The sequence below is a fragment of the Canis aureus genome, chromosome 7, assembly GCF_053574225.1.
Source record: "Canis aureus isolate CA01 chromosome 7, VMU_Caureus_v.1.0, whole genome shotgun sequence".
In the NCBI taxonomy this organism is placed as follows: Eukaryota; Metazoa; Chordata; class Mammalia; order Carnivora; family Canidae; genus Canis; species Canis aureus.
In genome coordinates this window covers 67,990,790-68,018,419 of record NC_135617.1, presented here as the reverse complement: position 1 = coordinate 68,018,419, position 27,630 = coordinate 67,990,790, and the positions used below count along the sequence as shown (strand labels likewise).

Sequence of the window (27,630 nt, the reverse complement as noted above, 5' to 3'; positions counted from 1 at the left end):
TGCCGCGTCACGAGGAGCCCCGCGGAGCCAGGGCGCCCGGGCCTCGGGGCTCCCTAACCGACCCTCCCACCCAGTCCCGAGCCGCCGAGGCGCAGCGCCCTCTCCCGCCCGAGAGCCCGCCCCCAACTCCCGGGGCCCCAGACCCCGCCCCGGCCTGGCGACTGCGCCCGCCCTGCCCGGACCCGGTTTGTCTGGTTCTCCCCGAGAGGCTTGTTTCTCGAATTTCTCCCTTTCCCCCTCTTCCCGGACCTCCGGGGCCCTCCCTCTCGGCCCGGGGCCCCCGCGGGGGGCGTCTCGACACCACGAGCCCGCCGAGTTTCGGTAGGACCGGCGCTGGGCGCGGGGGAGGGGACGCGGGAGCGCCCGGGGCCTGGGCGGGAGCGGGGCTGGGGGTGGGGAGGCAGGTCTCCGGCCCGCCCCCCGGACCCCTCCCGCGCTCCGGACCCCTCCCGCCGCCTCGTTGTCCGCACGCGTTGAACAACCACCGCTCGCCGGCCCGGGACGCGGCTTTATTGGGGGTGGAGGTGCCGGCTCTTCCTCCCGCATCACCTACCCCTCTTGCGAGCCCCCCCACTCCTCGGAGCCCTAAGACGGTCCGGGAGGGGGTTAAGACAACACCGACTACTGCTCCTGGACAGGAAGTGACTGGGGCGCGGGGCGGGGAGGGGGCGGTCGGTGAGCAGCGCAGGCGGGCTCCGCGACCAGATGTGCGGCTCCCGACTCCAGATGTTCTTCATCTCTGTCGGACCGCCGTCTGAGTTCCTCCCCTGCCTCGGCCTGTGCCAGGCCGGGGAGTGGATGGAGGTCACTCGGAGACCGTGCGCGCGGGGGGGGAGGGGGTCAGCCCGCGACGAGAGAGGCGTCTTCAGTGGGCGCTTGGGCGAATGGACCCTGCCAGCCTCCACTGAATCCTTCCCCCCACCCTTGGCGGGCGCTGGGGGCGCTGGAGTCACTCGCAGGCCAGCTTCCCGTCGAAACTGGAGAGGGCAATGGCGAAGGCCTGCAGAGCGCACAGCGGGTACCGGTAGTCTAGGGTGAAGGCGTCCTCTGCCACGCGCCCGAACTGCAGCACGATGTAGTCGGCTGTGGACACACAGGGGCGGGGGTGTCTCCCAGTCCTGGCAGACAGTGTCCTCAACTTTGGGAGAAGTCTCCTTCCTGTGCACTGGGGCGGGAAACCTCAGCCACCATCTCAGTTACCCACTCTCCACCCTACACCCCTTATCTGGTGCAGCTGGCCCCACCTGCAGCATTAGCAGCCTTCTGACTGTAAGCCCCTGAGGGCAGGGACCCTGCCTTATCTTCTGCCACCCAGGGCTATGTGTATGACAGGCACTTAAATATAGGAACCTGTCACACGTGCCCCAGCCTACAATCCTTTTCTTATGTGTCGGGCTTCATTCCTTCTTCCCATCCCCGGCCCCCGTGTCTCATCTTAGATTGCCAGGCTCTATCCCTTGACTAGCCCCCTGACCCCCTACTTTATGGAGTGGCTCCACTCAGCCCCATCCCATATCTGGTCCAGGTTCACAGCCCCAGTCCCAACACCTCCCCCAGCATCCATAGGGACAGGAAGTTGCTAAAAATACCCCTGATCTCTGCAGGCCAGGCTCTACCAGAAATGTGATCTGGAGAGTGGTTTTCCAAGGCCTTGGGACAGGTGACACTGGGGACACATCCCTAGGATGGAGTGGGGGATGGAAGAAGTTGCTCAGTGTCAGCCAATCCCAGGAACCCAGGGTCCCTTGGGAGGTATCTTTCCATCCCAAACTTCCTCACCTTAGTGGGAACCTCTCCCCCAGGCCAGGGACATTTTTACTTCATTACGTTCTGGGTGTATCTTGGTTCCCTAACTCCTTGAAGGCAGGCCTTTGACCTTACTTGAGGGAGGACAATGGAGCAGGCACTCAGAAATGCTTGATATTACCTACCCTTACAAGGCAGCCATCTTGAAGGGCTTGAGAGCTGGGGCCCTGGAGCCAGACCACCTGGGTTCTCATGCCAGCTCTGCCTCTTACAGCTCTACCACCTTGGGCAAGTTACTTAACCTCTCTATGCCTCGGTTGTCTCATCTGCCAAATAGGGACAATAAGAATACCTTTCTCAGGTACTGGAGGGGATAGGGATGTTGAAAGATTTAATGATTCAGTATCTGTAAAGTCCAGAGAACAGTGCCTAGCACATAGGAAGCACTGTGTGTCTGTGAAATAAATTTTGATGACCAGTGGGTCCTCCTGCTGTTGCTGGGAGACCTTTGCTGGTGCTGGGAGGCACCACCCTTCCTGAGTCTCAGCAGCCTCTTTGACCACATAAAGGTTGGGCTATCAGTATTTCTCAAGTTCTAGCAGATTAACTCTCCCTTCAGCACAGTCTTTCTCACCCAGAATATTCCAATATCTATCCCAGGCTCTGGTCAATGTTAGAAAGAAGCCCTGAGACACCTGCTTGGAATATCTGAGGCTCCTGGAAGCATAGTGTCAATGCCCCTGCAGGAGGGGGTGACCTTCCTGGATATTCTGGCTCCAGAGATAAAGGACAGCTCTGTGTGTGTGCGTGTGTGTAAGTGTGTGTGAGTGTGTGTGTGTGTGTGTGTGTGAGAGAGAGAGAGGTGGTGGGGAACAGCCCAGCTTGAGCCCTCAGAGACTCACGGTCATCGGCGTGGACAATCTGGAAGTTCTTGACTGAGGCTTGTGTGACTCGACCTTGGAAGTTGAGGGTATAGGAGCCGCTGTCTTCATTCCAGACAGGTGGCTTGTTGTGCAGCTCGATGAGGCTCTCCAGGGTCTTGTTCTGCCAGCGTACCAGCAACCCATCACTGGCCTGGGTGCCAAGGAGGAGTGTTAGGGGAAGAGTCATGGCTGGCCAAGACATCTTGGGACTGAGGGGAAGCGGCCTGGGGAACCTGTGTGTGCCTTTGAACATGTGTGCTAGTGTGCAGCCTAGAAACCAGTATGTCCTCAGGGGATCCTTGAGAGCCTACTTGGTCTTTGTGGTGTCCTTGTGTGAGAGGCATCCCTCTGTGAGAATGGGATTTTGCCCTGGGATGCCAAAGTGGAGGGTTGGAGAGTAGCACCTGGCATACAGTAGGTGCTCTGTGCCCTTGGTACCGAAGGGGGTCTTAGGTACAGCCACATGCTGGCACCTGATCACAAGGAGGCACTAGACATGCTGGGATCTACAGGGAACTCACAGTTGTGCTCGGGGAGATGGACAGGTAAACAGTGGTTAAAATAAGATGTCCCGGAATAGAGTTTCTCAAACGAAGGAATGGTGTCTGTGTGATAGCGCTCTGAGATATTTCCTTCCTCAGTTTCCTTGGCACTAGTCACATTGATGGCTTAGAGTGAATCTGCTTCAAGATCACGTCCTCCAAGAAGCCTTTCTGACCCCATGTCTGATTTAGATGCCTTAGCTCCAAGTCTCCTTCCATAACATCTTGCTCTTACTATTTCTCCCACTGCACTGTAATAGATGGAATTAGATACTTAAAGGGCAGGTCTGGTATTTTACTGACAGCTGTGTGCCTCAGTTTCCCTCACAACAGGGTGTTGTGAGGATTAAATAAATTAATAGTGCGCGGAATGTTATTCAGATCAGTTCGTAGCACAGAGTAAATGCTCAATAAATGTCGGATTGTTCTGATAGTACTTGTGTTGATTTTGGATCTTCACTGCCTGGCTTTAATGAATGACCGTAGAATGAATGAACTGTGAAATTATGAGGAGTTACCCAGAGCGGCTCTGGGCAGTGCTTACCAAGCCCAAACACACTCGGGAGGCACTGCCTCTGGGGCATTCGTGTGTTTATTCCAGGCATGGAAGGAGCAACCATGTGACCTGTGGCTCCTCAAGACTACAGCTTTCCGTGCTTTGTGCCCCATGAGTTGGCCAAGCCTCTGATTCCAGTGTGACTTTCTAGCACAAAAGGATATGTGATAGGCTCACAGGGGTTATTTTTCATTGTGAACCAGTAAAGTGACATCACTGAGAGTGTGAAGCATACCAACCATCCTGTCTCTGAAATCCCGGGCTCACTGATGCAGTGCTGAGGAGCAGAGCAAAAGACTAACATTGCAGGAGGCCACCACTCCCCAGGATATCTCTGCATCTCTTTTTTTTTTTTTTTTTTTAAGATTTATTTATTTATTTATTAGAGAGAGAGAGAGAGAGAGGCAGAGACACAGGCAGAGGGAGAAGCAGGCTCCATGCCGGGAGCCCGATGCTGGATCACGCCCCGGGCCAAAGGCAGGCGCTGAACCTCTGAGCCACCCAGGGATCCCCACATCTCTGCGTCTTATCCTATACTTCACACACACATACACACACAAAAACAAGCAACTTTGCTTTTCTGAATAAAAGTCAAGGGACCCCTGGGTTGCTCAGTCAATTAAGCCTCTGCCTTTGGCTGAGGTCATGATCCTGGGGCCCAGGATCAAGCCCTGCATCTTATCGGGCTCCCTGCAGGGACTCTGCTTCTCCCTCTCCCTGTTATGTTATTCCCCTCACCATGCCCCTGCTTGTGCTCTCTCTCTTTCTCTCAAATAATTAAATAAAATCTTAAAAAAAAAAAAAAAAAGTCAAATCAAGTCACTCCTGAAACCCTGCTGTGGCTTCCTGTTTGAGTACAAACCAGTCATACAGGTCCTATCTGCCCCTTATTCTCACCTCTCACCTCAAACCTACCAGGCACCATCCTGCCTCAGGGCCTTTGTACTGGCTCTTCCCTCTGCCTGGATGCTTTCCCCAGATATCTGTAGGCTTGCTCTCTCACCTCCTTCAGCTCCTTGCTTAAACATCACCTCAATGAGGCCTGCTCTGACCCTGTATTTAATACTGAACATGTACATATTTCTCATCTTCCTTCTCCTGTTTAACTTTTTATTTTTTCCCTATCACATCACTTTTTAAAAAATATTTTATTTATTATTTGACAGAGAGAGAGCACAAGCAGGGAGAGCCACAGGCAGAAGGAGAGGGAGAAACAGGCTCCCCGCTGAGCAAGGAGCCCACTATATGGCCCGATCCTGGGACCCCAGGATCATGACCTGAGCCGAAGGCTGATGCTTTGCCAAGTGAGCCACCCAGGTGCCTCCACTTCTCGCTTTCTAACATACTATACAATTTATTTATTTATCACAGTTATTGTCTAATGTCCATTTCCTCCACTAGATTGCCAGCTTCATAAGGGCAGATTCTTTTTTATTCACTGATGCCTCCCATCACCTAGAATACTCAGCACTCCTTACACACTGAATGTGTATAATACAATACACACAATATACACTTCATTCATTGAATGAATATATGAATGGATTATTTGGTGTAAACTGGAAAAAAAATCCCTCATTGCATTTGTTTCAATGAATTCAATTATAGAACCCCCTAATTCATTCCACAAGTTTCCAGAATGAAGTTGTGATGCAGGGTGAAGAGTGTGCTCAGGAAGTTGGGTATGGGCAACCCCCCACCCCCCCAGCTCCCCAGGAGTGGATCATAAGGGGGACACATGGGAGCAGGACCCTCAGGAAGAGGCATCCAGGGAGGTGCTGGGCTCACATTTCGCGGCCGGATGGGGACCCTCTCGTTGTCCGTGTTCATGCCAGGAATGATGACAGTCATGCGCCGGGGACCTCGGAAGCCCAGCACATTGGTTTCCTGGGAAGGAGATCCTGTTAGGCTGGCCCATGCCAAGGGGAGGCTCCTGCCAGGGGACCCAGGGGGGGTTCTCACATAGATCACGGCGGCCAGCTCCTGCCGAAGGCTCCCCACATCAGTACTGCCTCCTCCGCGGTGCGGGTTCTGCCCATTGTCAAAGACGGTAAAGCGGTTGCCCAGCAGATTGGACCTGCAAGTAGGGTGTGTGGGGGGGTGCTGGGGACAGGGCTTGGGGAATCTCATACCCCTACTCCAAGACCCATCCTCACAGCCAGGCAATTTTGAGAGCTTCCTATGTCATGGGTGTCGGTGTCTTAGGACAGAGCAACCCATGTCCCCTGCCCCAGGCCCCCCTCAGGAGGTCTTTTTAAAAGCTGGATCTGGAAGGACCCTGGGCAGCCTTCAACTCTCAGCTCCATTTCTTTGCTGTGTGACCCTAGGCAGGCTAAACTCTCAGAGCCTCAACACCCCCCTCTGTAAAATGGGCATACTAATAGTATTTACCTCACTTGGTCTTTTTTTTAAGATTTTATTTATTCATGAGAGACACAGAGAGAGGCAGAGACACAGGCAGAGGGAGAAGTGGGCTCTATGCAGGGAGCCCAACGTGGGACTCCATCCCAGGACCTTGGGATCAGGACCTGAGCCAAAGGCAGGCACTCAATCATAGCCACCCAGGCGTCCCTCACTTGGTCTTAATAAGGGGATTAAGTGGGTTAATATTTGGAAGTTAGAACTATGCCTGACACACAGATAGGCCTCACATAGGTGTTTGTTAAGTACATAAGGATAAGAAATAAGACCTGAGGGATCCCTGGGTGGCGCAGCGGTTTAGCGCCTGCCTTTGGCCCAGGGCGCAATCCTGGAGACCCGGGATCGAATCCCATATCGGGCTCCCGGTGCATGGAGCCTGCTTCTCCCTCTGCCTATGTCTCCGCCTCTCTCTCTCTCTCTCTCTCTCTGTGTGACTATCATAAATAAATAAAAGTTTAAAAAAAAAAAAAAAAAAGAAATAAGACCTGACCCAGGGGTTCACCTTCCCCTTACCTCTCAGATGTGCAGTGAAGATTAGATGAGACATATAGGGAGACAGCACAGGGTAGGTGCTGGATGTTTGTTATTCATTCACTTACTAAATGTTTTAGTGAGTCGCTACTGTGTACCAGGTGCTAGGAATTCAACCACAAACGAAACAGGCATAGTCCCTGCCCTCATGGACCTTATGACCTATTTCAAGTGAGGTTCCTGGTCCAGCAGCACTAGCATCATCTGGGTGCTTGCTGGAAATGGAGAATCTTGCCCCAAACCCAGATTCACTGAGCCATTTTAACTACACTTCCAAGGGATCTGTGCACATTTAAGTGTGCGAAGCCAGAGCACCTGGGTGGCTCTGTCAGTTGAGTGTCTGCTTTCGGCTCAGGTCATGATCCCAGGGTCCTGGGATCGAGCCCGGCATCAGGCTCCCTGCTCAGCGAGGAGTCTGCTTCTCCCTCTCCCTCTCCCTCTGAGATCTCCCTCTCCTTCTCTCTCTCAAATAAATAAAATCTTTTAAAAAAAGTGTGGGATGCCCCAGGCCAGGGGACATTTCTAGAGTGCCCAGTGTGGTGGCCACTGCCAGGCGCAGGGAGATGGAAGTGACTTGCCATGGCGCACTAGCCGCCCTGGGCCTCTTGGCCCCACCTCAGCTTCCCAATGAAATTCTCCCCTCCTCGGGACAGATTGGTAGGGTCGCTGGAGATGAGGTAATTGGCTGTCTTGCTCCGTTTCCGCTTCCTGCCAGCCAAGAGGAACACCTGGGGAGAGGGGGGAGACAGGTGGAGGAAGGAGGCCTGCGTGCCCTGAACACCCTGCCCACCCCCCCACCCCCACCCCCGCCAGCCCGACCGTCAGCCTGGGTTCCTGCCCTCTCTCCCCCTGCCACCTCTCCCCTCCCCACCTTCTTCTCCGTGTCCAGGTGCAGGAAGTAGGAGGGATACAGGCCCCGGTCCATGCCCTTCTTGTCTCGGGTCAGCCTGCAGCGGACAGTCCGGCCCTGCGGCGCTGGCCGAAGCACGAACTCCTGGGGCTCATCCACTTCCACCGGTGGGGATGGGGCTCTCTCCTCCTTCTGGGTCGGGGCAGAACGCACATCAGCCGCGGAGCACTAGCTCCTCTGCCCTCGCAGTCCCTAGCAGGGCAGGCGGGACAACTCACCGCTTTCTGTGTGGGAAGACAAGAGACAGGCCGGCTGCAGTGGCTCGGGCCCCTCGTGCTGCCCCCGCAGCTCCGCCGCCGGTAGGAGGCTCTGGGGAGCTGGGCGCTTTGTTACTATTTTGCTTCACTTGTGGCTAAGAGCCTGCAATCTGGAGCCAGACACGTGGGTTCAAATCCTCGTTCCACCACTAACTCTGTCATGTTTAACCACACTGTAACTCAGTTTTTTTCGCCTGAGAAATGCAGAGGTTGGGGCTGGATACCCAGGACAGATCTTACTTAACCTATACATTCACCAAACACTCATTTAAGTCTACCAAGGCGCCGGGCATAGTCCTAAGTATCTTCCAGTATTAACTAATTTGATTCTCTTAGGTCACCACTGACATAGGTGTCCAATTTTACTAAAGAAGTCGAAGCTCCGAGAGGTTAAGCAACTTGCCCAAGATCACACAGCTAGTGAGAAGCGGAACTGGGATTTAAATGCTGCCCAGCCTCCTGTAAGAGCCAGAGCCTTCAAAAGACTTTCTTTCTCTTTTTTTTCAAAAGACCTTCTTTCATGCGGACACTATGTCAAAGGGTGAACTGAAGTGGGGCCAAAGGTATGAACTGCTGTGTTCTAGGCACATAGTGTTATAGAAGTATTAGCTACTGCTGTTACTACAGTGAATAGTAACTACTCAATGCCTGTAGTAGCCAGCATCCAAGATGAGTCCTGGTGATCCCTGCCTCCTGATATTTTTAAAATATTTTATTTATTCATGAGAGAACACAGAGAGAGGCAGAGACACAGGCAGAGGGAGAAGCAGGCTCCTTGTGGGGAGCCCGACATGAGTCTTGATCCCAGGACTCCTGGATCACACCCTGAGCTGAAGGCAGATGCCCAACCACTGAGCCACACAGATGCCCGCCTGCCTCCCGGTATTTACACCTCATGTAGTCTCCTTCCACATCATATTAGAGTTGCTCTTTCTGACAAATGGAACATAGCAGAAGTGATGGGGGTATGGGGGCGTCACTTCTAAGGCTGGGCCATAATAGATATTGTGCCTTCTCCTTGCTGTCTCCCTTGGGCCACTCGAGCTCTGGGGGAAGCTGGCTGCCATGTCATTAGAACACTCAAGCTGCCCTGTGGAGAGGGCTCCAGCCAACACCCATGACAGTGAACCATTTTATTTTTTTTAAAGATTTATTTATTTATTCATTCAGAGAGAGAGAGAGGCAGAGACACAGGCAGAGGGAGAAGCAGGCTCCATGCAGGAAGCCCGACATGGGACTCGATCCCGGGTCTCCAGGATCACACCCTGGGCTGCAGGTGGTGCCAAACCACTGAGCCACCCGGGGCTGCCCAACAGTGAACCATTTTAGAAGTGGATCCTCTCTTTCCAGCCAAGCTTTCAGAGTGACTGCAGACCCAACTAGCATCTTGACAGCAATCTCATGACCCTGAGCCAGAAGTACCCTGCTAAGCCCCTTCCAGATTCCTGACTTACAGAAATTAAGAAATGTTTGTGGTTTTAAGGCACCAAGTTTTGGGGGTGACTTGTCACACCACAATACAGAGGTAAGACAATGAATGAATAAATAAGCTTATCTTGCTCATGGAATAACTCCAAACAACAGTTTGGTTGCATTCCCCTATAGAGTGGCCTGGCCCAGCCTGGTGACCCCACAGCAGCCCCTTTGGTTCTCACATGCTTGGTGCCCTCCATGCTCATGTTCTAAGGGAAAACCATGATTCCAACTCCAACTTTCCCAGTAGGGAAGAGAAGGGACTGCCAGCCTGGGTGTGTGCTATATGAAAGCCACTAAGAATCCCTGATTATGCTGCGGTTGGCCTTTTTTGCTGAGGGCAGGTTTGGACTGTATGTGAGGTGAGGCTGGTGTCGGCAAGCAGACCCTTAGCCTGCAGGCAAGTGAGCACCTCTTCTCCACTCTGGGCTGCTCCAAGAAGAAACTTGGGAAACGCAAGACTATGTTTGGAATGCAGTGTGCAGAAAGCCAGAGCTTATTCAAACATTTCCACAGCTGTGAATTTCTAGGGCCTACTGTATTGAAGGCTGCACGGCGGTTATATTCCCCGCTGGAGATAAGAAACTCACCTTTCAGTTTATATATCGGTATCTGGTGATGTTGGCTAATGTGAGTCAGTCCCTCAAGACCTGACCACTCCTGAACTAACTAATAAACCCGTATGGAGGAGGGTGCTGGAGGCCCCTGTCTGCCAGAGTTAACCTTTCAGCTGCCGGAAGGTTGGGCTCTCCTGGGTTGGGGGGCAGGTAGCAGCAGAACACACTTGGGTACTAGCACGGTAGCATGAAAATATTTTAACAACTCATACAATCATTGCCCAAGGGGGTGCACATGTGCCCGTCTGCCTGTGTGTCGTACCTCTCTGGTACAGAAAATGGGTGTCTCTTCACAGCGGCTGTGTGAGCATCTCTGGCTGGGTCTGCTGGGTTAGGCTGCAGAGGGGAGGACTTAGAGTCCAGATAACATCAGGCCCCCAGGGGGCCAATCCCAGCCTAGTGACCCCTCCACTGCTTTTGCTGTTCTCACAAGGCTGGTGCCCTTTGTCCTATTGTGTCATCAGAGAGGGAGCCAAGATTCTAACCCCAAGCCATTCCCCAGGCCCCCCGCCAGGTTCCACACTCTTGTCCCTCCCAAGCCCAGGTCCCTGCCACTGCTCCTTGAAGGGGCCTCAGCCCCCTTCCCCTCTGGATCCTGACCTTTTTGCCTTTTCCTTTTGCTTTGCCCTTCTGATTGCTGTTCTTGGTCACCACGCCTGCCACTTCTCCCCCCTCTTCTTCTTCCTCCTTCTTCTGCTCTTCTGAGCCTTTGGAAATGCCTGGACATAGTGGCGGGACAAGTCTGTGAACCCCTTACCCTGTGGAGCACCTCATGTTTTGCAAAGCACTTCTAACATCCATGTCTTACTCAGACCCTCCCCACAAACACAAGAGTAATCCCATAATACTAGTATCAGAGACTCAGAAAGGCTAAGATACCTGCCTGAGGCCACACAGCTATTAAAGTGGGGATCAAGATGCCCCTCAAGACTTGTGACTCTGAGCCCCCTCCTTACCCTACGCTGAACTCCGGCTCCCCACCCCCCAGGACTGCCTCTAGATGTCATGGCACCAGAGGCCTCTGTCACCCACCTTTCTTCTTCTGAGCTTTTTCAGCTGGGCCTTCTTCCCCAACCAGAAACATGGCTGCTGGGGTCTTCTTTGTCACTCTGGCCGGGCTCCCTGAAGGGTCCTGGTCAGCCTCCCCAGACCCTGTGTATGTGGATGTGAAGGGGTCACACTCCCCTACAGCCAGAGTCCCATGTTCTTCCAGAGACCGGCCTCACCTTTCTTCTTCGTCTTTCTCATCTTGGTCCCCTCCCCAGCTGGTGCCTCCTTTTTCTTAATGCGCAGAGGTTTGGGTGCGGGGACGGGGCTTGCCAGGTCCCCTGGAAAGGGAGATAGGGGTTAGGCAAAGAAGAGCCTGTTGGGGCTGAAGGCCACCTTCCCACCCACTTGTCATTCCTTCAGTTTCCAGGGAGGCTGAAGGCCTGACGATGGCTCAGTCTGTCTTCGGCTCGCCACTTTTTAATTTTTTTTTAAGATTTTATTTATTTATTTGACAGGGAGAGAGAATAGGAGTAGGGGGAGCAGCAGAGGGAGGAGAGGCAGACTCCCTGGGAGCCTGACGTGGGGCTCAATCCCAAAACCCTGGGATCATGACCTGAGCCAAAGGCAGATACTTAATGGACTGGGCCACCCCAGCATCTCTGCGTGTTGCATTTTAATCCTGAGTCTGTAAAGGGCTGGAAAATACCAGGAGCTTCAAAAGCATTACAGAATGAATGAACATCTAACTGATGTTCTAACTGAACATCTGATTCCCAGCTCCCACCCCATCTCCCCCAGAAAACTTCCTCTAGCAGGTGCTACAGACGGCACTCTGTCCCTCCCACAGAGGCCCAAGATCCTAGCTACCTGTTCACATTGAGACCAGACTGCGGTACCTGTAGGGCGAGGTGCCCAGGCCAGACAACCATCATAGCACTTATTTCACTGACTAATTTTTACAGTAATCACTTTGATACTTTTATAAAAATTATAACTATAATTCATATTGAGTTAAAAAAAAACACTAAAAAAATCACAAAGAAAACTAAAATCCTCCACTTTCCCTGGCTCACAGAGCCCTCTGGGCAGGCAGTGGTGGGAGCTCATACTGATCTCTGTACTTGGGGGCCATCAGGAGAAAGACACCAGAGAAAGAAACTCTTGTGTCCAGGCACTGGGTAGTGTTCTGATGTCTCAACTCTCATATCGCTGAGGCCCCTGAGCCCCTGAAGGACAGGGCAAGTTTTACAGTGTGTGTGTGTGTGTGTGTGTGTGTGTGTGTGTGCTCCTCTCACCCTTCTGACCCTGGGCCTTGGCTCTCCTCTCCTTGATCCCGGCAGAAGTCTTCTCTTTAGGAGGCTTCTTGGGTGGCAGAGGGATTTTCTCTTTCTTTTCCTCCTCTTCTTCTACCTCTTCCTCTTCCTGGTCCTCCTCTTCCTCCTCCTCATCCTCTGTAGGTAGAAACTCCTCATAATGGGGGCCGGCATGGGCCCGGTTATCTGGGAGCCCAGTCCCCCCAGATTGCTGGGAAGTGGTAAATGAGAGCCAGGGGTGGGAGTTTCCCCTTCTGGAACAGGAGCAGGAGGAGGAACAGTCCAGCACCTTCCTCAAAGCACGGGGGCCAATTCCCAAGGTGTTCGGGTGCAGGGAGTGGGGGCTGGGGGAATGCTAGGGGCTTGGCAGTCCTGTCCAGGGACATACCCTTCTCTGTAGGGCCTTCGCCCCCTCCGGGACCCCACTCCTCACACACTCCTGCCTGTCTGCTAGTCTCCCCTTCTAGGCCCCTTCGCTGCCCCCGCGCGGCCCCGCTCGGCTTCTCCGTGGCCCGGAGCAGTTACCGACCTCAGCCAGACCCATCTGGGCTAGCTCCGGCCCCTAGCTTAAGGCCAGACTCTGAACCGCCCCGTGCCTCAGTTTCCCCATCCAGAAAACAGAGTGACGAATAAGAGAATACACTTTTAATCTGGCTCCCAGAGCGGCCGGAGGAGGGGCGGCTGCTTCTGGGGCTTCGCGCCTCCCCTCGCCTCCTCTCCCCGCCGGCGCCGTCTCACCGTCCGCGGCGTCCGGGGCTCGCGCTACCAGGAAGGTTTCCCGCGGGTCGCGCTTGGCCTCGGGGTCCCGGAGGAACTTGGCGTAGACGGTCTGCGGCGGCCGCGCCTCCGGGGGCGTCGGGGCCGGCTCCTCCCGCGCCTTCCCGCAGCGGCCGGCTGAGCCGAGAGGCCGGGTCAGGCCGGGAGCCCCAGACGCTGTCCCGCTCGGCCCCCGCGCGGGTCTGTCCTGGGCGCTCTCTCCACCCCGACACCCCAGCCCCCACCCACTCCACCCCCGCCCCCGGGCTCCAGGACTCAGCCGCACCCCTCCCGCCCCCTCACCCTCGGCCCCCCGCCCGCCTCCGGGTCTCCGGGGCCTGGATCCTTTAGGGCAGGGGGACTCGGGGGCCTCTGTCTTCTTCTTCCTCAACTTCTGCCCCTTGGCGGGTCGCTGCGGAGCGGGGTCGGGAGGAGGGAGAGGAAGGAGAGGGGGGCTCGGACGGCTGCCCATGACCCTCTAATCCCTTGAGCTGCCAGAAATAACCGCGGATTATCGGGAGGGGAACTGCAGCCTCCTTGGGGTGGGGAACAATGACCCCTCCCATGCATCACGGCCACGTCCAAGGCCCCAGAGCCTCAGCTTCTCCCCTGGACATCCCATGCCCCCAAACACATTTCCTCAAAAAAAAAAAAAAAAAAAAAAAAAGCAAAACTGCAGGGAAGCAACCCCCCAGACGCTGTAGAGGGGACACGCCCACTCCAGATCGCCTACCCTGCGTAGGGCTACTGCAAAGTGGAGATGAGGTTCCCCTCGCCTCCTTTCCAAGCAGGGGGACATACCTGCTTGGGGCGCTGCTGGACCTCCGGGCTCTGGCCTTCCTCCTCATGTCCGCTGAGGGTGGCAGAGGCATCAGTCTGTCTTCCTCCCCTTTCCTGTCCTCCCCAACCCCTCCGAGCCCTGGTCCCCCAACCCCAGGGGTCAGGCAGGTAGAGGTGGTGAGGGTGGTGGGGCTGCTTCCGCACCTGTCGGAGGCCCACACCTCTCGGAGGGTGTCGTCCTGCAGCGGCATGGTGCATTCGCCTATCCGCACCCCCTTCTCTGGCCACCCTGCGGCTGGAGGAGCCTCCCAGCGCTCCCGGCTAATCCAGGCTCAACCTCACCCCACCTCCCGCTGGCCCAGGAGGGCGGCAGCACTGGGGGAGGCGCTTCTCCTGGCCCATGACCCTCGCCCCCCTGGCCCATTCCACAGGAGGAAGAGGCTGAACTGCCAAGTGCTCAGACCACCAGCACCCTGAAGGAGGCCATCAGTGCCAGCCCCGCCGTTTCCCACCCAGCTTTGGGTTAGAGGTGCCAATTTGTAATTTGTCAGGGGTTAGTGGGGTGTGGGAAGAAAATATTAGATCGGATCTTGTATTTATTTTTCATAAAAACTGAGAATTAGGATTTACTGATATTTAGTATATAAGGATTGACAGGAGCATGTGTATATACAGTACTTGATTGAGAAAAATTATGGATGTACACTTACATTTTTTTTTTTTTTTTTGCTGACAAGGAACATGCTTTTGTAAAAGTTTAGAGATAAGGGGGTACCTGGGGGGCTCAGTCGGTTAAGCATCTACCTTTGGCTCAGGTCATGATCTTGGGGTCCAGGGATCAAGTCCCACATCTGGCTTCCTGCTCAGCAGGGAGTCTGTTTCTCCCTCTCCCACTGTCCCTCCCCACTGCTTGGGCTCTCTCTCAGATAAATAAATAAAGTCTTTTAAAAAAAAGTTTAGGGATCCCTGGGTGGCACAGCGGTTTAGCGCCTGCCTTTGGCCCAGGGCGCGATCCTGGAGACCCGGGATCAAATCCCACATCGGGCTCCCAGTGCATGGAGCCTGCTTCTCCCTCTGCCTATGTCTCTGCCTCTCTCTCTCTCTCTCTCTGTGACTATTATAAATAAATAAAAATTTTAAAAAAAGTTTAGAGACCAGGGATATAGTTTTTTATTTTTTTAAAAAGTAATCTCCTAGCCTCAAGGTGGGGCTCAAACTCATGACCCCACTCATGACCCACTCATGACCTACGGATCACATAGGAATCACGTGGTCCACCAACTGAGCCAGCCAGGGCCTTCCCCAAACCAAGGATATAGTGTTGATATGATTAATATCATGGGCAAAGTTTGGTTCAATGCTAAGGAAGCCCAGAGGAGGGGTCCCAATCAGCTGTCCTGGAGGCTTCCTGAAGCCCGATCTAAAATTTTAAAAATGATGGGGATCCCTGGGTGGCGCAGCGGTTTGGCGCCTGCCTTTGGCCCAGGGCGTGATCCTGGAGACCCGGGATCGAATCCCACATCGGGCTCCCGGTGCATGGAGCCTGCTTCTCCCTCTGCCTGTGTCTCTGCCTCTCTCTCTTTCTCTCTGTATGACTATCATAAATAAATAAAAAATTTTTTTAAATGATGAATAGGAATTCCACAGGCAATAAATAAATAAATAAAAATAAAATTTAAAAAGTGGGATGGATTACCTAGAAAGGGAGCAAGATGAAGGCCTAGAGGTTGGAAATAGCCAGATGTATTCAAAGGTTCAGCACCAGGAGACAGGCAGTCATCTCATACATGGGTCAGCCCTGAGCTCTGCCACTTAAGGGCTAAATGTCCTTGGGTGACTTACTTAGCCTCTCTGAGCCTCCATTTCCTCATTTATAAAATGGGCTTGACCTGGTAAGGATATTGTTCAGATTCAGGGAGATGAGAGGCACCTGCGTGGCTTAGGCGGCTAAGTGTCCAACTCTTGGTTTCGGCTCGGGACATGATCTCGGTGTCCTGAGTTCAGCTGTGCGCCGTGGCAGGTTCGGTGAGAAAGGAGCATGCAGTGGGTGCTCAGCAACTGGTAACTGTGTGCCCCTTTCCACTGAACTTCCACTTCATCCCAGTCTCCTCAGCATTTACACCCCCTTTTTTTTTTATTTTATTTATTTATGAGAGACAGAGGCAGAGACACAGGCAGAGGGAGAAGCAGGCTCCATGCAGGGAGCCCGACGTGGGACTCCATCCTGGGTCTCCAGGATCATACCCTGGGCTGAAGGCGGCACTAAACCACCGAGCCACCTGGGCTGCCCTCTTTTTTTTTTTTTTTAAGATTTTTATTTATTCATTCATGACAGACACAGAAAGAGAGAGAGAGAGAGGCAGAGACACAGGCAGAGGGAGAAGCAGGCTGCATGCAAGGAGTACACCTCTTGATACATGAGTGGGGTTCATTTTTTCAATGACGTAATGAGTGCATTTTTAATTCCATTCAATTCTCCAAAGAGTCCAGTGAGATAGGCGGGGTGGAGATGATTATCTCCATTATATGGATGGACACACTGAGGCCCGTGGAGGTGACGTGAGTGCTCGGGGAGTGCTGGCGTCAGCCAGATCATAAGGTGGCTTGGTTGGGGCGTGAATCCAGACCTGACTCCTGTCAGCCTTTACCCCTAACCCTTGCATGTTTTATGCAGTCACAAGGATTAGAGATGGGGCATGAAGGAAATAGTCAGGCTTTTGTATCCCATTTGCTTGGTCCACCTGATCCAGATTTGCCCTAATCCATCTTCCTAAAATACCACTTCTTCAGTTGACACCTTTGCTCAAGACATTCATCGGCTCCCTACTGCCTAAGGACCAGGTTTAATTTTTTTTTCTTTTTCTTTTTTTTCCCCCCCTTTTTGTAAGGGCGCAGGACTGGGTTTAAATGTGCCAGGCTGGCATTCAAGGCTCTCCCTCGTCTGACTCCAACCTGCCTTTCTAATTGGAGGGCTATCCCAAACTGTGCTATTCATCCAGGCGCATAGGTTTGCACATGTCCTTTATATTCTCTCTCCTCCATGCTTTTGCTTAAGCTCTTCCCACCCGGAATGCCTAGCCTGTTCCAAGAAACCTGTCCAACTCTAAATAGCCCTCAAGTCCCCACCTCCAGGATTCCTTGGCCCTCACGGGCCTCTGCATGCATAGTAATAATATTAATAATAATAACAACAACAACATTTATTGCCCACCTACTATGTGTCAGTTTCCTTGTTCCCCTTCTCTCTCCACCCTCACAATAATGTTTATGAAGCAGACATTAACAGCCTAATAGCAAAGATGAGGAAATTAATGGCTGAGAGTCAGTCAACACGTATTTCCAGAGAGCACTTTGTGCCAAACAGTATGCTAAGCCCTGGTCATCCAGTGATGGACAAAAAGTTATGGTCCCTGCCCTCATGGAGCTAAACTTCTGTGGAAGACAGGGAGTAAAGACACAAATACACCAATTAGTTGATGTGTGATCTCGCTGTTATTAATTGTAATAAATGCCAAGAAGAAAAAGAACTGGGTTCTGCGAAAACAGCAGGTGGGAATCTGGGCTGAATTTAGAGGACAGACAAGGCTATCTGGGAAGGGAGTTTTTATTTTATTTTTTTTATGATAGGCACACAGTGAGAGAGAGAGGGGCAGAGACACAGGCAGAGGGAGAAGCAGGCTCCATGCACCGGGAGCCTGACGTGGGATTCGATCCCGGGTCTCCAGGATCACGCCCTGGGCCAAAGGCAGGCGCTAAACCACTGCGCCACCCAGGGATCCCTGGGAAGGGAGTTTTTAAACTGAGCCCTGATGGGCTGCCTGGCTGGCTCAGTCAGTAGATCAGTAAAGCGTGTGACTCTTGATCTTGGGGGTGTGAGCTTGAGCCCCACGTTGGAGGTAGAGTTTACTTAATAAATACTAAAATATGTTGAGACCTGAAGGCTTTCAGAGACTAGGAATGAGATCCTTCCAGGCATAAGGCACAGCTTATGCAAAAATCTCCAGGCAGCAAAGCACTTGGCACAACAGAACAGGGGCACCACTGGATAGGGCTCCAAGACCCGCTCTTTAGAGGGTTTCTGAAGATCTCAAACCCCAAATACATGACTAAGAACCAGAGGACACCTGGGGCTCAGTGCTGATCTGACAAGGCAAACTGGAAAGCTAAATATCCACATTCTTTTTTTTTTTTTTAATTTATTCATAGACATACACACACACACACAGAGGGAGGCAGAGACACAGGCAGAGGGAGAAGCAGGCTCCATGCTGGGAGCCCAACCGACATGGGACTGATCCTGAGTCTCCAGGATCACATCCTGGGCTGCAGGCGGCGCTAAACCGCTGCACTAACCGGGCTGCACCAAATATTCACATTCTAATAGTACCAGGGCCACAGGGAAACTTTCATATCTTAAACCAGAGAGGCCTGCACTGGACTAGAGATGGGCTGGGCGGTGGCCCAGGTCAGAGGACACTGCTTTGGAATGTAGGCCCATGTGAACAGCAGAAGCTCTTAAGTGAAGAAAAAGTTTAATTCATTTCTCAGACCTCTCCTCTTGGGCTGCATGGATGTGATAGATGTTTGCATAATAAAAGTGTCCATTTCTCCTGCTTCTTTTCATGTTCTGAAGGTTCTCATGAATTAGCACTGGTATTCTTAAAGTTGCACATGACAGCTGAAGAACATTTTAAAATATTAAAAACAATTCATACGACTTAAATTTGTATTTATGTAGTTCGGGACATAACTTGTGGGGCATGACAGCTGTTTCTCACATTGACACATCAGATGCTATTTGGGGAACAGTTCTGTTTTCCTAAAAATATTTAATAAGATGGAATTAAAATTTCTAAAACTATTTAAATCTGATTACATTTTGCTACTTATTAATTATAAACCATATTTGCCTTTAAATTTTAATACATAGGGGATCCCGGGGTGGCTCAGTGATCTAGCGCCTGCCTTCGGCCTAGGGCATGATCCTGAGGTCCCGGGGTCAAGTCCCACATCGGACTCCCTGCATGAAGCCTGCTTCTCCCTTGGCCTGTGTCTCTGCCTCTCTCTCTCTCTCCTTTCTGTCTCTCATGAATAAATAAATAGAATCTTAAAAAAAATAAAATAAATTTTAATACATAATTTTGAATATATTAGAAAAGTCACTTTTGAAAACAGGTGAAAAATAATTTTATTAAAAATAGTTTCTGGGATCCCTGGGTGGCCCAGCGGTTTAGCGCCTGCCTTTGGCCCAGGGCGCAATCCTAGAGACCTGGGATCGAATCCCACATCGGGCTCCTGGTGCATGTAGCCTGCTTCTCCCTCTGCCTGTGTCTCTGCCTCTCTCTCTCTGTCTCTGTGTGACTATCATAAATAAATAAAAATTAAAAAAAAAACAAAATAAAAATAGTTTCTTTTTAAATTTTTTTTTATTTTAAAAATTATTTATTTATTTATGAGAGATACAGAGAGAGAGGCAGAGACATAGGCAGAGGGAGAAGCAGGCTCCCTGTGGGGAGCCCGACATGGAACTCGATTCCAGAACCCTGGGGTCATGATCTGAGCCAAAGACAGGTGCTCAACCACTGAGCCACCCAGGTGTCCCAAGTTAATTTTATTTAAAAAAAATTTTTTAGGGCAGCCCCGGTGGCTCAGAGGTTTAGCGCCACATTCAGCCAGGGGCGTGATCCTGGAGACCAGGGATTGAGTCCCACATCGGGTTCCCTGCATGGAGCCTGCTTCTCCCTCTGCCTGTGTCTCTGCCTCTTTCTCTCTCTCTGTGTCTCTCATCAATCAATAAATAAAAAATCTTAAAAAAATTTTTTTAAAGATTTTTTATTTATTTACTTGAGAGAGAGCACACACAAGACAGCACAGAGGGAGAGAGAGAAGCAGACCCCTCCCCACTCCAGCAGAGTGCCCACCCCCAGGCTGGATCCTAGGACCCTGAGATCTTGACCCTGAGCCAAGGGCAGCCACTGAGCCAACTAAGCCACCCAGGAGCCCCTTTAAAATTTTTCTTAAAATATTTATTTGAAAGAGAGACAGAGTGAGGGAGAACATGGAGAGTGAGGGGCAGAGGGAGAGGGAAAAGCAGACTTCCCTGCTGCAGGGAGCCTGATGAGGATGCGGGGCGGGGGGGGGGGGGGGGGTAGAGCGCTGATCAATACCAGAGGCCAAGGAGGACATTTTACAGACTGAGTCACTCAGGTGCCCCCTCCTTTTTTTTTCTAAAGAATTTTTATTCATTTGAGGAGGATGGAAAAAGTGAGAGCATGAACAGGGGGTAGGGGCAGAGGGAGAAGGAGAAGCAGACTCCCTGCTGAGCAGGGACCCCCCCCCCCCATACGGGGCTTGATCCCAGGACCCTGAGATCATGACCTGAGTCGAAGGCAGATGCCTAACTGACTGAGCCACCCAGGTGCCCCAAAAGGTTTTTATTCATTTATTTAAGAGAGAGAGAGCACGAGTGAGGGAAAGAGCAAAGGGAGAAGGAGACACAGAATCTCAAGCCGACTCCACACTGAGCCGGAAGCCAAACATTGGGCTTGATCTCATCACCCTCAGATCTTGACCTGAGCCGAAATCAAAAGTCAGATGCTTAATCAACTGAGCCACTCAGGTGCCCCTAAAAAGATTTTTGTTGTTGTTATTGTTGCTTTTAACATTTATTATAGTTACTTTTGAGGAGAATGTATTCATATTTTGTATACTTGGAATGCAATTATATTTTTAAAAATCCTTGAAGAATTAATGCAGGTTCAGATCATGATAGGAACAGAAGGTAGCAAAGTGGAACTCAGAAAACAATGAAAAGAAATTTCTGGGTCTCGGTGACACTAGATTCAATGAGAATATGTGGGGAATTTAGAGACAGTATAACTAAATGTCCAGATTTGGGTCTGACCGGGATTTAGAAGTGAGCATCAAGATTTTGGTTAAAATGAATGTCAGTTTAGGAATAAGAATCAGATCAGGAACACAGATGACTTCTAATACCTTCTGATTTAATACCATTGCAACAGGCCTTTTTCAAAGAGAAACATGCTCAAATTTCTATACTTACACCTTGTTTTGGTCTAAAAATGACATTTCTTAGCTTGATCACTGGCATTAGTTACCAGATTCAATTCCACATGAACTTTAGCTGTTTTCTAAAATCAAATCTCCATTTTAAAATAAGATTTTATTTATTTGTTTGAGAGAGAGAGAGAGAGAGAGAGAAAGAGAGAAGGAGCCCGGGGGATAGGCAGAGGGAGAAGCAGACTCCCTGCTGAGCTGGGAGCCCCACCTTGGGCTTGATCCTAGGACTCTGGGATCATGACCTCAGCCAAACGCAGATGCTTAACCAATTGAGCCACCCAGGTGCCCCCCTTTCTTTTTAACTAAGCTCCACACCCAGTGTGCAACTCAATGCAGTATTTGAACTCAACTTCCTGAGATCAAGACCTGAGCTGAGATCATGAGTCGGATGGTTACCTGACTGAGCTACCCAGATGCCCCTAAAAATAAATCTATTTTCGGAAGACAGAGATTCCCCGCCACCCACGCCAACTGGGATGCTGATAAGTAAGGACTTCTACCATGAGCCAGGCACAATTTATCCTCACAGCATGCTTGCATATCTGCAGCTCAGACAAATTAAGTGACTTGTCCAAGTAACTTGGAGCCATAGTGTTGACCAAACACCCTGGTGTTACTTGTGTCATCACTGGTCCCTGCGGAAACTTTGAAAGGTGAGTGGGCACATTGTTTCACCTCTCTATGGGCCCGTTTTCTAGTCATAGTGGTGACAATAATTGTACATGATGTTAGGGAAGTTTCGGGAATGGAACGATGTAGGTGCTTAGCACAGTGCTGAGCACAGAGCAAGTGCCCTATTGATGTCGGCTGCATGTCTTTTACCTTCATTTTACAGGTGAACAAATGTGAGGCCCAGGTCTCTGAGGGGCTCAAACCCAGGGCTCCCTGGGTCAGCATATGTGGTGCAATGGTGACAAGAGGGCATATTGGGAAAGTCTGAAGCAGTGGTTGAGAGTTGGAGATGTTGCCCAGAAATAGACTCAAGAGTCCTGCTTCACCACATTCCAGCTGGGAGACGTTGGGCAAGCTTTCCCCTCTGGCTTAATGTATCTTGCCCTCAACCTCAATTTTTCTTTTCTTTTTAAGATTTTATTTAGTCACGAGAGACACAGAGACCTAGGCAGAGGGAGAAGTAGGCTCCCTGCCAGAAGTAGGGCAGGGGAGCCTGATGCAGGATTGGATCCCAGGACCTGAGTGGAAGGCAGATGCTCAACCACTGAGCCACCCAGGTATCCCATGGCATAGTTTAACCAGAAGTTCAGGAACTGGATCATGGTTAGAGTTGGGTTGGGGTGAGGTTTAGGGCTGAAGTTTATACCAGGGTTGGGTTTCAGGTCAGAAATAGGAAGAGCGCAAGGGTGGGATTAGGTGTCACTGAAGGTGTCTGGCACACTTAGAAATGGGCATTTATGGGTTCTGGGATATGGCTGGTGCTAGGGTTAGTGTTTGATGCAGTGGCTCTCAGGCAGGGCATTTGGAAATGGGGGGAGGTGTTTTAAGTTGTCACAATGGGGGCGCCTTCTGTGGGGCCAGAAATTCTCACTCTTTAAATTTATGCCCTTGGTCAAGTCATGGTTCTCAAGGTGGGGTCCCTGGGCCAGCAGCTGCACCAGCGGTCACTTGGGAAGTCAGCGGCAGCGCAAATTCTCTGGGACCTTACCACTGAGCACCGGCAGCTGGGGAGCTGGGGCGCAGAGGCGAGGGGAGCAGTCGGCACTCTAGCACCCCCTGGGGGATTCTAGTGTCCACTCAAATGTGAGAACCACCGCAAAACAGCGCGGTTGAGACTGACACTGCTTCGCCCTCCGGCAGGTGTCCACACTTCTCTGAATAACGGAGCACATCTCATGAGCTGCGGATGGCGCGGTCCATGAGGCAAGGGACTTTGAACGTCCCGGTCACCGCTGTCTCTTCTCTCCGTGTTGAGGAACTGACCGAGGAGACAGAGACAGAGCTATCCGTGAACAGGGAGGGGAGACCCTGCCTTTCCCTTATTCTCTTGGTTCCCCAAAACATGAGGCTAAGGTTTCCCGGGTTTCCCGATAGATTTCTGGCACCAAGGACCTCTCTACATGCCTGCGGGTCCTGCTGGCGCTGGGGGCGGAGGTGTGGGTTCTGGAACACCCACCGTGCACTCGCCCCAAGTCCCTTTGCGTGTCCTCGGGGCACGATTGCGGCCTGGGGGCCTTCCTCGACAATTTAGGACATTTTTCCTTTTTTTATTTTTTTTTAAGATTTCTTTATTCATGAGAGAGAGAGAGAAAGAGAGAGAGAGAGAGAGAGAGGGAGAGAGGCGCAGAGGCAGAAACAGGCTCCATGCAGGGAGCCCGATGTGGGATTCAATTCCAGGACTCCAGGGTCACGCCCTGGGCTGAAGGCAGGAGCTTTAACCGCTGAGCCACCGAGGCGTCCCAACTTTTTTTTTTTTTTTTAAGATTTTATTTATTTATACATTCATGAGAGACACAGAGAGGCAGAGACACAGGCAGAGGGAGAAGCAGGCTCCATGCAGGGAGCCCCCTGTGGGACTCGATCCGGGGACTCCAGGGTCACACCCGGGCTGAAGGCGGCGCTAACCGCTGCGCCACCGGAGCTGCCTCCCCACCGCCCTTTTAAATTTTACTTTTTATTTTGGAACAATTTGAAACTTACACATGCGTCGCAAGACCAGGGTAACGAACTCTAGCGTACCCTTGGCTTGAAGACCCCGTGTGAGTTTGCCAGTTGCCGGAATGATGGCGTTCAGGGTCGGGGCCGGCCGGCTCCGCGGCGGTGTCGGTCTCCCTAGTCCTCGCGGCGTCAGGGCTTGTCGGGGAACAGAGCTGCACGCCGGCTTCACGTTCGATTCAAGCGACTGGAGACTCGTCTCGGACCCAACCTCGGTGTAACAAGCCCCTCCCTGAGCATCATCTCAGCTGGGTACCCAGTGGCCCTGGGGGGCGCAGGCACCGCGAACCGACCCGAAGCCAGGCCGGACTTGGCTTGATTGGCACATTCACTGGACCAGCCGGGAGCATTCTCGCATCGGGCAGCCGAACCCAGGGGTTCAAGAGGCGTGTCCTCAAGTCTCATCTCCCTGCATCCCCCCGTGGTGCTAGGAAAGGTGACAACAAAGGTTGTGTCCCTGGTCACATCGATTCGCCGGGGCGGGACCTGACTGGCTCCACCTGGGTCGCCTGCTTCTCCTTGGATTAGGTGGTTTGGGTCAAGAGGATGGGGGTGCTCGGATTGGCCAGCGCAGCCTTGGGCCGCCTGGGGGCGGGGCTCTCTGTAATTGACAACCCAAGGAATTCCTAGGGGAGACGGTAATGCTAAAAGGATAAAGCGGGGGCGGCGGGGGGCTGCTACTGCTGATCGGTGGGCGAGTAGTCCGCATGGGGGGCCATCGTCAGAGTCAGGATCAGAATCCCAGCGGTGCTTAGCTGCTGCCGCAGTAGCAGCCCTGGCAACGTTCACCGCGAGTTTGCTGGGTTCCGGGCACTGTTCGAAGTGTTTCCTATATTAGCTCGTTTAATACCAACCATTTTATGTTATAGATGCTACTTTCATGCACGTTTTCCGTACGAGGCAACTGCACGGAGAGGGGCAGTCACTTGCCCGAGGTCACACGGCCCAACGCAGCAGACCCGGGGGTCCCACAGCCGCAGGCCTCCCTCCGGAGAAACACCCCGGGACACACCCTCCTCCATCCTCCGTGCAGTAGCAGCAGGTCTCCTGCTCCGGGCGGGGCGCCGTCCACAGGAGCACTCGTCCTCCAGCGCACCCGTGAGCCCCGGGAGAGTAGGACACCCCCGCAGATTGCTTAGATTGCTTATCGGAAGTTCCCCATTACCTCCAGAGCCTGGAGCAAAGCCTTGGGGAGCAGAAGACAGAATGGGTGGCTTTGTAGCGGTGCTTCTCCACTAGAATACTTACCAGACCTTCACAAAATCCCAGTGGTCAAGCCACACCCCAGACCAATTAACCAGTATCTCTGGGGTGGGGCTCAGGCTTCAGTATTCTTTAAGGCTTCTCCAGTGAATTAAATATCCAGCCAAGGTGGAGAACCATTCGTTTAGAGGTCTTCTGGCTCAGTGGAAGCAGCTGTGGGGTAAGATTTACCTGGGTTTGAGACCTGGCCCTATCACTGCACCTGTGTGACTTTGTGCCAGCCCCTTAACTTCTCTGAGCTTCAATTTCCTCATGTGTGGAAGAAGATCTGTTGTCAAGACAGCGCAGGGATTGTCAGGGCTGAATTTGATGTCTAAGGCTCCTAGCACAGAGCTGTCGCTGAGCTCCATCCTTAATATTAAGGAGCGGGCAAAACAGAGCAGGCCCTGGTCTCCTGCAGGATCAAACCTACGCAGGACCACCCAGAAAGGCAGAGAGACGCCAATGACTCACCACCACTAGGATGGGGCTGTGGAATAGATTTTAGGGGCCTTAGGGACCCTCCGACCCCAGGTTCTCCCACCTCGAACCTCTGCCCTCCCTCATCGAGGGCTTTGATGATTCCGAATGGGGTGAAATTGAGACAGGATGGGGCCGACGCGCGGGAGTGGAAGCAGATTGGGGAAGCGGGGTGCGGGGAGGAAATGGCTGTGGGAGTGCACTGACTGAGCCCTACCACCAGGTGGCGACAGGAACCCACCCACTGAAGGCCCAGCCTTAAGGAGAGGAAGACGGAATAACAGATTATTAGAGAGAGGACTTTTTTTTGGTTTGGTTTGGTTTTCTTGTGCCCCCCCCCCTTTTTTTCTTTTTTTTAGTACTAGGTATATGCTAAGGTCGTATTTTCTTTCATTTCTGTTTACTTCTTGCAGCAGTCCTGTGGTAGGCACCATTACCCTCCTTAAGTGGGTGAAGAAATTGAGGCGGTCCTGCTAACTGGCAACTGGGATTAAACCCAGTCATTCTGGCTCCAGATGCTAGTCTCTTAACCACTGAGGTCATAGAAGGTCAGAGCTGCGAGGGCCTTTGGAAATTCTCAGGTCTTGTGATTCCTAAACCTGTTTGATAAAAAAAATCACCTGAGGCTCTTTTAGAAAAATTTCAGATTCCTGGGGCCCAGGCCAGGCACTGAATTAGAATGTCCCGGGAAAAGGGGCCTGGGAATGTGTGTGGTTAACAAGAGTCCCAGTTTGGAAACATGGATCTGTTCTCAGAGAGGGAAAGTGACCTGTTCAAGGTCACATGACCAGTCTCCCTCAAGCTCCTAGTACCTTGAAATCCAGAAGCCAGGTCACCGCCTAAAAAAAAGATGAGATAATATACCATGTGATCCAGCAATTCTACTTCTGGGTATATCCCCCAAAGAATTCAAAGCAAGGTCTTAAAGAAATATTTGAACACCCATGCTCACAGCAGCATTACTTGCAATACCTAGAAGGTGGATGCCACCCAAGTGTCCATCAACAGATGAATGAATAAGCAAATGTGGTTTACATATGTAATTAAATATTATTCAGTCTTAAAAAGGAAGGGAATGCTGTCACATGTTACAACATGGATGAACTTTGAGGACATTATGCTAAGTGCAATAAGCCCATCACAAAAAGATGAATAGCATATAGTTCCACTTATATGAAGTGCATAGAGGAGTCACATTCACAGAGGCAGATAGTAGAATTGTGGTTTCCGGGAGCTGGGGAAAGAGGGGTATGGGGAGTTCATGCTTAACAGTATACAGTTTGGGAAGATGAAAAGAATTCTGGAGATGGATGGTGGTGATGGTTGCACAATAGTATTTACTTAATATCACTGAACTGCACATTAAAAATTGGTTAGAATGATTGATTTTTATGTATATTTTACTACAGTAAGAGATAGTGGGGGAAAAAAAGAGATGACCATAATCTGTGCCCAACCCTGGAGGGCGGTAGTAATGAGAAACAAGAAGATAAGTATGATCTCCTTTATCTTTTTTTTAAGTTTATTTAATTAATCTCTACCACTAACTCAAACTCACAACCTTGAGATCAAAGGTCACATGCTCTTCCAACTGAGCCAGCCAGGCACCCCAATTTTCCTTATCTTTTAAATGACTTTGTGAATAAATATTACATGGCCATTGAGGAATACCATAAAATCACCTCTCTCCTCAAAAGGATTATACTGGAGCGCTTGGATGGCTCAGTGGGTTAAGTGTCTGACTTGATTTTGGCTCAGGTCAAGATCTCAGGGTCATGAGATTGAGCCCTGGGTGGGACTCTGTGCTGGGCATGGAGTCTGCTTAAGATTCTCTCCTTCCCTCTCCCTCAGCCCATCCCCTGCCTCTCTCTCAAAAAAAAAAAGGATTGTACTAAAAATGTCTGAATGTATTTTTTTTCCCCAAAACTTCATCAACTTTCGGTTTTATCATTTTACTTTTTTCTTTTTTTCTTTTTAATTTTTTAAGTTTATTTGTTTTATTAAATTTTTTTTTTTTTTTTTTTTTATGATGGTCACACAGAGAGAGAGAGAGGCAGAGTGAGAAGCAGGCTCCATGCACCGGGAGCCCGAAGCAGGCTCCATGCACGGGGAGCCCGACGTGGGATTCGATCCCGGGTCTTCCAGGATTGCGCCCTGGGCCAAAGGCAGGCGCTAAACCGCTGCGCCACCCAGGGATCCCTCCCCAAAAATGTTAATTGCAAATTTATTATACTAAATAAAACAAATCTATGTTTATTGTTAAAGTGAATCAATAAAACTACTACATCTGTTATTGAGAGGGGACAGTGGCCCCTGCTTTGATTTTTCCTGCTTATTCAGGAATTC

At 51.4% G+C, this 27,630-nt stretch overlaps 2 protein-coding genes and 1 long non-coding RNA gene across 4 annotated transcripts in view; 1 reads left to right on the top strand and 2 right to left on the bottom strand.

Moving 5' to 3' along the window:
* The window catches only part of TEAD3 (TEA domain transcription factor 3), a 22,281-nt gene extending 21,544 nt beyond the window's left edge, over positions 1-737 (bottom strand). For both annotated transcript variants that reach the window (XM_077904298.1, XM_077904299.1), the window contains exon 1: positions 554-737. In XM_077904298.1, coding sequence (XP_077760424.1) covers positions 554-737 — 184 coding nt within the window. The remainder of the gene's footprint in view (positions 1-553) is intronic.
* LOC144317637 (uncharacterized) lies at positions 157-27,630 on the top strand. Its single transcript, XR_013383638.1, has 3 exons — positions 157-321; positions 14,247-14,344; positions 27,326-27,630. It is a non-coding gene; the product is annotated as an uncharacterized LOC144317637 (long non-coding RNA).
* Positions 943-14,066, bottom strand: TULP1 (TUB like protein 1). The gene is made up of 15 exons (XM_077904886.1): positions 14,020-14,066; positions 13,837-13,888; positions 13,339-13,447; positions 13,018-13,212; positions 12,262-12,417; positions 11,203-11,304; positions 11,009-11,128; positions 10,577-10,695; positions 7,848-7,853; positions 7,591-7,761; positions 7,335-7,447; positions 5,730-5,844; positions 5,556-5,654; positions 2,649-2,820; positions 943-1,083 (listed from the first exon to the last, which is right to left on the bottom strand). Exons 1-15 carry the CDS (start codon positions 14,064-14,066, stop codon positions 950-952), a joined length of 1,710 nt encoding a protein of 569 aa, XP_077761012.1. The 3' UTR covers positions 943-949.